This window comes from Phyllobates terribilis, unplaced genomic scaffold (genome assembly GCF_046119375.1).
Source record: "Phyllobates terribilis strain yellow unplaced genomic scaffold, ASM4611937v1 Scaffold_7__3_contigs__length_470593459, whole genome shotgun sequence".
NCBI classification, from domain to species: Eukaryota; Metazoa; Chordata; class Amphibia; order Anura; family Dendrobatidae; genus Phyllobates; species Phyllobates terribilis.
In genome coordinates this window covers 257330303-257342114 of record NW_027362767.1, presented here as the reverse complement: position 1 = coordinate 257342114, position 11812 = coordinate 257330303, and the positions used below count along the sequence as shown (strand labels likewise).

General features: G+C 46.9%; 1 protein-coding gene across 2 annotated transcripts in view; it reads left to right on the top strand.

The window, feature by feature from the left end:
* Nucleotides 1–1479: 1479 nt before the first annotated feature.
* Nucleotides 1480–11812, top strand: part of LOC141154466 (chemokine-like protein TAFA-1) — a 14589-nt gene continuing 4256 nt past the window's right edge. The window contains exons 1-4 of one of the 2 annotated variants that reach the window (XM_073640425.1): nucleotides 1480–1849; nucleotides 6121–6266; nucleotides 7864–8004; nucleotides 8820–8944. In XM_073640425.1, the coding sequence (XP_073496526.1) occupies nucleotides 1662–1849; nucleotides 6121–6266; nucleotides 7864–8004; nucleotides 8820–8944 (600 nt within the window). In that variant the 5' untranslated portion in view covers nucleotides 1480–1661. The other variant, XM_073640427.1, reaches the window with a different exon arrangement.

The following is an 11812-nucleotide window of genomic DNA, read 5'->3' as shown; positions in this document are numbered from 1 at the left end:
TGCCCAGGTTGTACATATGTAATTATATACAGGAGATGCCCAGGTTATACCAGCTGTACGTGTATAATTATATACAGGAGATGCCCAGGTTATACCAGCTGTACATGTATAATTATATACAGGAGATGCCCAGGTTATACCGGCTGTACATGTGTAATTATATACAGGAGATGCCCAGGTTATACCGGCTGTACATATATAATTATATACAGAAGATGCCCAGGTTATAGCGGCATTGTGGACACTGCTATATATGATATTAGATGGAAGCTGTGCTCCGTCTCGGTTGGGATACAGCTTGCTCTGTGCAACCTGAAGCTTTCTTGCCCATTGGAAGTGTCTTTGTCCCCAGAGAAATCCCGTGCAGAGAATTTGCCTTACGCTGCTGCTGCTCATTTACGTTCTGCAGGCAGATTGCACTTTTATAAATTCCCACTTGTCAAGTCCTAATTCAGATAAAGTAAGAAGAGAGAAAATAAGGAGTAAGGAATGTTTGTCTTGTCTGAGCACAATAGGAGGGGGCAGGATGGGAGCACTAGAGCACCGAGAGGCTCCAGCAATTCTTCAATCCATCTCCGGCCTCATTCACATGTAACGCTGCCACACGTTATCACCAATGATGGAGCCTTTTTTTATTTAAAGAGACCGTTACGGAATTTGCTCCTAGAAGCACTTTTATGCATACAGGTTGTAGGAGATTGGACATACAATAGGTCAGCTCTGTTTTTCCTGACACAGCGCCACTCCTATGCATAGGATATTAATGGTACTACAACTGAATGAATACCAGACATGGCCCATAGTAATGGATGCAGAAAACACATCATGTTCATGGTGTATCTCACTTCCAGTGTAGAAATACGGAATGAGTCCAGTTTTTATGGGTGATTGGTCAATGGTTCATCATCGGTCGATCTTATCTGTATGGCCGGCTTTCAGCCACTGGTGGCTCAGTGGTTAGCACTGGCGCATGGGTTGGAATTGCACCTAGGAAAAAATCTCAGTAGAGTTTGTATGTTTCTCCCGTTTGCATGTGTGTCACTGAACGCTGTAAGAACATATGGGTGGGATAAGGCTGGGGCTACACAGTCGCTGCTACATTGCACCAAAGTAAAGCTGCCACAACACACGTCCGGTAGGTTTGGATTCCTGGTGACGTGCGGGATGCAATGTGGCTACATTTGCATTTATTATGGGGTTCATGTCTTTGCTACAGTGGCTGTGTCACCCCAGCGGAGTTGACGTCTTGTGGGTCTAAAATAGGAAAAATTAGATGGTGAGCCCCACTGCTGCGAATGCTCTGTGCTTAAACCCCTGTGTCTCATTTCTAATGACCCCTGGGAGGTAAAAAATAATAAAAGCCCTTGTTTTACGGACGCAGGTTGGAGACGCCAGTTTCAGTTTAAACCCAGGGAAAGTATTGAGATGAAATGACGGCATCCACTGGTGAGAAATGAATGAGGATGAGCAAGTGAACAGGAGGAGCCGTGGGCAGCACGTCTGGAGGAAAACTGAGAATGGAAAGGAGCGGGCGAAAGTCACTAGTGGGAAAAGTAGGAGAAAGCATGGTGGGCTGTGCAATGAGAAAGGTGGAGATATGGTGAGGGGCAGAATCCACCTCCCTCCCTCACACCCAGCTGGCACCTCTCATACAGGGCACCATGGACCCCCACTGCTTCCTCTTCATCACTCCCCACTCTCTGTTATCACACATGGCACCCAGCCCTCCTCCCCCTCACTCACACATCCCAGATGGATTACAGCCTCACCGGATGATGAGGAGAGGAAGAAGCAATCCTCCCAGCTCTGTTATTACACCCGATTCCATGGGCTGTAGGCTACAGCGAAGGTAAGTGAGCAGCAGCCCCATTAGGATGAGACCCCCAATGGCGGGGAGAGGTCTCCACTGCCCAATGGGAACATGCAGATGAAGCCACGTATTGATCATAGGGGTAAAGGTACGAGCGCTGCTCCTGAGAGAAGTTCAATGAGGTGCAACAGTCGAGATGGGGACAAGGTAAGGCTCGCATGGATGGATGGATGGATGGATGGATGGATGAAAAAAGTTAAAGGGCAGAAAGGGTTGAACGAGAGGAGAAAGCTGCAGGTGCAGACCAATGTCCATGTGCACAAAGTTTGCTCTCTTTTTACCATTGGGGTTAAGTAACCTGTCCATGGTGCCAAGGAGAATATTGCAGGGTGTATTAAAGTGTTAAATGTACAGCGCATAAGGGATGAATCAGTGCTGTGTGCATCTCCGGGTAAGGAAGAGTTAACTCCTCTACATATTTAAGGGGCTGTAAGGATGAAGTCATATTTTAGGGCTCTGGATGAAGAGGCGGTTAAAGTGGCTGCTAAAGGGTTAACCAAGTTGCGCAAATAAAAGAGGGGCTATGGCGGCGACATAAGGCTACATGCAAGGAAGGGTCAATGAGGTTTTACAAGGGTCCCGACGGGGAAGAGTTAGGGCAAGTGTTAGGGTTTGGGAAATACGAGGCGCTGGCAGGAGAAAGGGATAAGTACGCCGTATAAGGTTCTGACAGGGTTAACTGGTACAGCTCCATCTGATACTCTGGAAAAGAAAGTGTTTTAAGTTCAAGGTTTAATAATATAAGAGATACTAAGCTGTAGAAAAACAAGGGTTAAGTCCCCTATGCAAGGAGCTGGGGGAGAAAGAGTCAAGTCATCCATGTACAGTTCTGGAGGAGAAATGGTTAAGCCATATCTGTATGTATGCAGTATATTTATAAATGGATCTGGAGGGAAAGGACAAATTCCTCTATATACAGATGTGGAGGAGGAAGGGTTAAGTCCTGTATATAGGGATATGGAGGAGGAAGGGTTAAATACATGTACACGCAGACACAGTGGAGGAAGGGTTAAGCCCTGTACACGATGGAGGAAGAGTTAAGCCTATACACGCAGACACGGTGGAGGAAGGGTTAAGCCTGTACACGCAGACACGGTGGAGGAAGGGATAAATGCATGTACACGCAGACACTGTGGAGGAAGGGTTAAGCCCTGTACACGCAGACACGGTGGAGGAAGGGTTAAGCCTGTACACGCAGACACGGTGGAGGAAGGGTTAAGCCTGTACACGCAGACACGGTGGAGGAAGGGATAAATGCATGTACACGCAGACACTGTGGAGGAAGGGTTAAGCCCTGTACACGCAGACACGGTGGAGGAAGGGTTAAGCCTGTACACGCAGACACGGTGGAGGAAGGGATAAATGCATGTACACGCAGACACGGTGGAGGAAGGGTTAAGCCCTGTACACGCAGACACGGTGGAGGAAGGGTTAAGCCTGTACACGCAGACACGGTGGAGGAAGGGTTAAGCCTGTACACGCAAACAGGGTGGAGGAAGGGTTAAGCCTGTACACGCAGACACGGTGGAGGAAGGGTTAAGCCTGTACACGCAGACACGGTGGAGGAAGGGATAAATGCATGTACACGCAGACACGGTGGAGGAAGGGTTAAGCCCTGTACACGCAGACACGGTGGAGGAAGGGTTAAGCCTGTACATGCAGACATGGTGGAGGAAGGGTTAAGCCCTGTACACGCAGACACGGTGGAGGAAGGGTTAAGCCTGTACACGCAGACACGGTGGAGGAAGGGTTAAGCCTGTACACGCAGACACGGTGGAGGAAGGGATAAATGCATGTACACGCAGACACGGTGGAGGAAGAGTTAAGCCTATACACGCAGACACGGTGGAGGAAGGGTTAAGCCTGTACACGCAGACACGGTGGAGGAAGGGATAAATGCATGTACATGCAGACACGGTGGAGGAAGGGTTAAGCCCTGTACACGCAGACACGGTGGAGGAAGGGTTAAGCCCTGTACACGCAGACACGGTGGAGGAAGGGTTAAGCCTGTACACGCAGACACGGTGGAGGAAGGGTTAAGCCTGTACACGCAGACACGGTGGAGGAAGGGTTAAGCCTGTACACGCAGACACGGTGGAGGAAGGGTTAAGCCTGTACACGCAAACAGGGTGGAGGAAGGGTTAAGCCTGTACACGCAGACACGGTGGAGGAAGGGTTAAGCCTGTACACGCAGACACGGTGGAGGAAGGGTTAAGCCTGTACACGCAGACACGGTGGAGGAAGGGTTAAGCCTGTACACGCAGACACGGTGGAGGAAGGGTTAAGCCTGTACACGCAGACACGGTGGAGGAAGGGTTAAGCCTGTACACGCAGACACGGTGGAGGAGGCTTGTGTCCTGTGTATCCGGCTCACATAGGCTGGGAAACGTCTCATCTAAAAATAAGCTTTTCATCTGCTTTTTTATATGATCAGAAAGCTGGATGAATGGGTTGTGCGGTGCTGCGCAGCCCTCCGTGCCTCCTGCCCCTCTGATGAGCCGTGTGATTGTGGTGTGCTCAGTACACAGCGTGCCTCGTTCTTCGGCCGCTCGCTCACTTTCCATTATCTCCGCTGCGTTTATTGTCGTACCTCGGCCATCAGCCTGGATTTACATGCTGCCGGGTCACTACAATTACACCCACCATGGCCCATTATTCTCTACCTGTAGAAGGGCCACACCGTGGGATGCACTGGATCCGGTCATTATGTGATCCACTAATTGGTGTCTTTGATATGATACAGTGTAGAGAAGAGACGAGACCCCATAGCAGAGATCAAACACCTATTCTGCTGTATTATCCCAGGACAGAGGGCTGGTGTGTGATTTCACCGCCTTACAGGACACTTGGGCCTATTCTCCAGCCTATTGTTTGCTACCTACTCAATTCTGCAAAAGTTACCGCCACCTACTGACAAAGGGATGAGGTCAACCAGAGCAGGGCCCCTTCTCCCAAAGGGCCCCAAAGTAGCCATGTGCTAGCAATCTGCCTCAGTTAGAGAGGATGGGAATCAAGTCTGGTCTCCCCTCTGTTATTTTACATTCTACAACTGTTTGCACAACCACAACTCCCAGCATGCCCTGACCGCAGCATACCCTACCCAGCCTCACTAATCTATATTCTCTTTCCAGGAAGGATCTTTAGTTTTATTACTATCAGCAATGATCCCGCCATACCCTGTACTCGGTGATCCTGGGGCGCTCACCTGTGTATTCCTGCCTACGAGGAACCATCTGTGTGCATCTCTAGTAATCACCATGCCTAGATCCACCAGGAACCATTCATGTATCCATCACCAGGAACATCTAGCCAGTTATTCATCACCTTGCCTGTCACTACAATAATCCACGCTACACTCATAATCTTACCGTTTATCACCACCAGGAGCCATTTATTCCAATCAATGCCTCACTTCTCTCTACTAGGGACCAGGTCAACAACATCCATCACCCTGTTCCTAGCAGGAACCATCAAACCCGTGTCCATCGTCCCACTTCTCAACACCAGGAATAATCCTGCCTGTAAACATCAGCTTCTCATCACCATCCATCATAGTCATCATCCACCTTCACATCACCAGGAACAATCCTGACTGTACTCATCAGCTTCTCACCATCCATCATAGTCATCATCCACCTTCACATCACCAGGAACAATCCTGACTGTACTCATCAGCTTCTCACCATCCATCATAATCATCATCCACCTTCACATCACCAGGAACAATCCTGACTGTACTCATCAGCTTCTCACCATCCATCATAATCATCATCCACCTTCACATCACCAGGAACAATCCTGACTGTACTCATCAGCTTCTCACCATCCATCATAATCATCATCCACCTTCACATCACCAGGAACAATCCTGACTGTACTCATCATCCAGCTTCTCATCACCATCCATCATCATCCACCTTCTCATCACCAGGAACAATCCTGCTTGTACTCATCATCAGCTTCTCATCACCATCCATCATAGTTATCATCCCGCTTTTCATCACCAGGTGCAATCTGATTACATTCATCACGCTGCTCTGGGACATATAGTGTGTGACCCTGTAGCCAGCCCATGTCCTTCTATACGTAATCTCCTAAACTCTGACTTCTTGCGTTTTGCCCAAAATGAATATTTTTACACTTTTTTCCTCCTCCGTCCTCCTGACCTCCAGTGCCGACCGGTGGCTCTGGTAACACGTATGCTCCTGACGTTCTGTAACCTGACCTCCCTTTCTGATCTTCTCTGATAGCTTCGGTGTCCTCCTGTCCATGTCCTGCTTCTGGTCAGTGGTCACAGCCTCCTATGCCAAGCACAACGTTCAGATGCCAGACCTGTCTCCGCTGTGGCCTCCGCACTACCAGTACTTCACAGACACCAACAAGCTGCCAGTCATCTGTAAGTTGCTGATACTATCCCCCTACTTGCCTACCCTCTCCCCATCTTCCAACCTCCATGATAGTTTCTTCAGCTCTACTGCCTGACTTCATCCAAACACATCATTCCCCTGTTCGCCCTACTTAGTGGCACTCCTTCAGTTCAGCACATGGATTCCCCTAGCCGCCCATTGCTTGCCTTCCTGCCCTGACCATTGCCAGGGAAAAAAAAAATCATTACTGTTACTCTTGCCAGATATGTTCCCAGATCCTGGCACAGACTCTTAAGAAATGAGGACCGGGTGTGCACATGCCATCTGCTAGCAAGAGAGGAACAGGGCTGCAGCAGAGACTATGAGGGATGTGGGGGGAGACAGATGGAGAGAGATGAGAGAAACAAGTGTGAGGGATAGCGGAGGGGTGCACACCACATAGCAGAGATGGAAATGCGGGATGTGAGAGGAGACCTCGTCATTTCACTCTACAGCAGAAACGGCCTACACTGTCAATATAGGGGGCCATTTATAGACCAGATGATGTGGCGATCACAGAGCGATCTGCAGCTGAAATCTGCCATCTGGTGTGCGTTGTCCCTGCAGCACCGCCACAGAGGAAATCAAGTACTGCAGGGGTCTAATTAGAATTAATGGCCTGTCTGAGTAATCTGCCTATGCCTGGTCCTCCAAAGTAAGGATGCATTCCCAGGATCATATAGGTTCCTGCCCAGAGCAAAAAGCCTCATTTTATGTCTACGAGGCTGTTCGCTCAGGTCAGAGACAAGGCGGCTGTAACCCCAATCGCTTTGTGGTTGTCTGAGTACATCCTAAGAAACACTTTCTCACAACCCCTTTAAAAAAACACTAAACCACAGAAAATGCACAAAAAAAATAAGACATATCCCAACTCTTCCTGCCATTCATTTCCTCCTTTTTTTGAAAAACGTATAAAGAAATGTTCTCTGTGTCCCAAGAGATCAGCCATATCCCCCTCCTCACTGTCCTGTGTCTGGTCCTAAGACAACTGGCTGCAGCAGGAGCCTCCCCCAACCTCTGCCGTAGGATAAAAGATCACTAAATTAAAGGCTTATTCCCAAAGTTAGAAATTATCAACCATCCATAGGATAAGGTACAACTTGCTGATCCATCAGGGTGTAAACGCTGGGGATTCACTACTGGCAATCCTGAGAGCGAGACTCAGGCTGCAGAAATACTTTTGAGGTTCCAGTCTTGAATGGAGCAGAGGTGCAAATGCTCAACCTCAGAGTACAACACTTCAATATTTCCGGCAGCCCCATAGACCCCTCCGCTCCATTCAAGACGGGATGCAAATCCCACTGTCTTGGGATCACTGGTGGTCTCAGCCATCGGACCCCCAGCCATCAGCCAGTAATCCTTATTGGATAGCTTGTGATTTAGGGAATAACCTTTAAATGGAGCCGAGCTGCAATACCAGACACAGCCTATGGACTATGGTGGAGCTGCTATAAAGTAAAAGAAAGCATACTCTTTAATCTTGTCGTACACCACCGTTTTAAAAGCTGATGTATTGGCATGTGTCCTGTAGGGTGTTCTGTATGGTCTTTCCTAATGTAAGTGACCCTGTAACTATATACCCAACAGCTGGTGGTACCTGTCGGGTGGTGTCGGCTCATCGCTGTTGTAACAGGAACCGTATCGAGGAGCGATCGCAGACAGTGCAGTGCTCCTGCCTGCCGGGAAAAGTGGCTGGGACGACCCGGGACAAACCGTCATGTGTGGATGGTAAGTCAGGTAGTAACGCCTGGGTACGGGTGCAATGTATAAATGAATATACTGCCCCCTATATAACCACTCATCACTGCCCCACTTCTCTGTGTGAACAAATCACATAATAGTATTTTATACCTAGCCTCCTTGAGATAGTTAATGGCATATAAATGCCAATGGACTAGCGCTCCCTTATGGATAATTTAGTATGAATGCTTATAATTGATAAATAGTGAACAAACTTGTCGAGACTGATAAAGGCAGGGATGTCAAACTCAAACACACAGGGCCAAAATAAAAAAACCTTGGACAAAGTTCCAGACCAACCAGTATATAGTATTATGACCCCACATAGTCCTCCATACAGAATAATGGGCCCCACATAGTCCTCCATACAGTATAATGGACCCCACATAGGGGTGGTGGTTCTGGTGTCGCGGGCCAAATCTAACCACCGTGTGGGCCAGATTCGCCCCAAGGGCTAAAGTTTCACACATATGATTTAAGAGAACACTCTGGGCAAAACCAGATATACTACGTTATGCCTAAAGGGTGGCCCTAAGGAGCGAGACATGTCACTGGGGTCCTCTCTTTGGCATTTCTTGACCCCATGTGATGTGGAACATTTAAAAAAACATGGCCGCCTCCTTCCAGAAACAGCGCTACCCCTGTTTACAGTTTGTCTGTGGTATTGCAGCTCAGTGCCATTCATTACAATAGTGCTATACAGCAAGACCAGACACAGCCCCTGCACCAGGACTGTTTCTGGAAAGAGGAGCAGATAATTGCCTCTCTGTGGTGTTGGGATAACCCTGTGATCATATCCACAGCTTCCATCGTAATGGGGAAATGGTGGTGTGACATGGAGCCTTGTCTGCAGGAAGAGGAATGCCAAACCCTTCCCGATAACTCCGGCTGGATCTGTTTCCAAGGAGGCCGTATTAAGACCACCAAGGTTAGACCATAATATACAGGATGCTATGCTAATAGAGGAGGCTACTGCTGCCCCCTGCGGGGGCCGATTCCTGCCTTACCAACACCTACCTCTACTGTACCAACCGGGCCGGTGTTATCCTGATGGAGGTGTATGGGGTTAATTAGAGGCGAAGTGCCTATAGCATGAACTAGGGAAATTCTCTGGTGGCTTTGGAGACATGTTAGGTAGGAGATCTGATCCTGGCTGTGATCATTTGGCGCCAACAACCTACATAAAACATTAACACCTATTTAACATCCCATTGACGACATGCGGCGCGAAGTCTGGAGGTCTCTTTCTGTCATTTCAGCGTTCTCCTGTAGATAGGTGTAATAAAAGGGAAATAAGAAGAATTAAAGAGGCTTTAATAGGATTCACTGCACCCGTGGCCATGATATCTGCTCCAGATATAGAGCATAAGTGTATGTCTAGATCTGAGCGCTGTACATGGATATCGACCTACAAGGCTCACCTATAGAATAATGTATAGATGCAATCAAAATTATTCCCCCCATTGGAAATACAGTTTATAATTATCTAACTTTCTGCTATTTGCAATAAACCAAAGAACAATGTAAATTGCTGAACACAGCTAGTGGCATTGGTGGCAGTCGATTCGTAGGACCCGATCCAGCGGTCACATCGGTGATCTGTGGCCCCTGGACAGGAGCCCTGCGATCCTCCTCCCGTATCTGCGGCTCCTCTTGATTAGACGGCCGGGCAGTACGTCATCGACGCTGTGTGACGCACGTGCTATCACGCTGGGTCGGCTAAGTAAAGGCACCGCGCAGGTCGGCAGGTAAGGAGCCCTTAGAGCTGCTCCCATCGGAAGGCCACACGAACTTGTCGGCTGGAACGAGTCTTACAAATCAATTCACATCATCACTAGCAAGTGGTTTTTCCAAATTCTCCACTAAAAGCCCTTTTACTTAGTCTCAGAATTATTCACCCCCTTCTTGAGCAGAAGTCTGAGCGCCTTAGCCTGCTCCATACGGCACCCTCCTCATCAAGTACCATTACATCCTGGGGCAGGAAGGACTTACAGAAAGAAAGACCATGCATAGGTCTCTCTCCAGTGTCATTTATGCAGGATGCCAAAACAGCCAAATATTTCAATACCCCCATAACATCCATGCATGGCCACCTCATCTCTCTGAAGTCCCATATAGGGGTCAGGAGACCCTAATCCTATACGTCGGTCCCATAGATGGCTTCCCATCGCCGCATTATTACTTACCCGTCCCTGCGCCATTGCTCTCTAACATGGAAAATGCATGTGGCAGTCCCCAGCCACAGACAAGTATACGTGCCCAGAAGGCTGCGGCTGCAGACAACGGCCACATGCTGTACACCGCTGCTATAAGCCATATATACAGTACTACCATCCAGTTATATACAGCATATAAGCCATATATAGCAGTACCATCCAGTTATATACAGCATATAAGCCATATATAGCAGTGCCATCCAGTTATATACAGCATATAAGCCATATATAGCAGTACCATCCAGTTATATACAGCATATAAGCCATACATAGCAGTACCATCCAGTTATATACAGCATATAAGCCATATATAGCAGTACCATCCAGTTATATACAGCATATAAGCCATACATAGCCGTACCATCCAGTTATATACAGCATATAAGCCATATATAGCAGTACCATCCAGTTATATACAGCATATAAGCCATATATAGCAGTACCATCCAGTTACATACAGCATATAAGCCATACATAGCAGTACCATCCAGTTATATACAGCATATAAGCCATACATAGCAGTACCATCCAGTTATATACAGCATATAAGCCATACATAGCAGTACCATCCAGTTATATACAGCATATAAGCCATACATAGCAGTACCATCCAGTTATATACAGCATATAAGCCATACATAGCAGTACCATCCAGTTATATACAGCATATAAGCCATACATAGCAGTACCATCCAGTTATATACAGCATATAAGCCATACATAGCAGTACCATCCAGTTATATACAGCATATAAGCCATACATAGCAGTACCATCCAGTTATATACAGCATATAAGCCATATATAGCAGTACTATCCAGTTATATACAGCATATAAGCCATATATAGCAGTACCATCCAGTTATATACAGCATATAAGCCATATATAGCAGTACCATCCAGTTATATACAGCATATAAGCCATATATAGCAGTACCATCCAGTTATATACAGCATATAAGCCATATATAGCAGTACCATCCAGTTATATACAGCATATAAGCCATATATAGCAGTACCATCCAGTTATATACAGCATATAAGCCATACATAGCAGTACCATCCAGTTATATACAGCATATAAGCCATATATAGCAGTACCATCCAGTTATATACAGCATATAAGCCATATATAGCAGTACCATCCAGTTACATACAGCATATAAGCAATATATAGCAGTACCATCCAGTTACATACAGCATATAAGCCATACATAGCAGTACCATCCAGTTATATACAGCATATAAGCCATACATAGCAGTACCATCCAGTTATATACAGCATATAAGCCATACATAGCAGTACCATCCAGTTATATACAGCATATAAGCCATACATAGCAGTACCATCCAGTTATATACAGCATATAAGCCATATATAGCAGTACCATCCAGTTATATACAGCATATAAGCCATATATAGCAGTACCATCCAGTTATATACAGCATATAAGCCATATATAGCAGTACCATCCAGTTATATACAGCATATAAGCCATATATAGCAGTACCATCCAGTTATATACAGCATATAAGCCATACATAGCAGTACCATCCAGTTATATACAGCATATAAGCCATA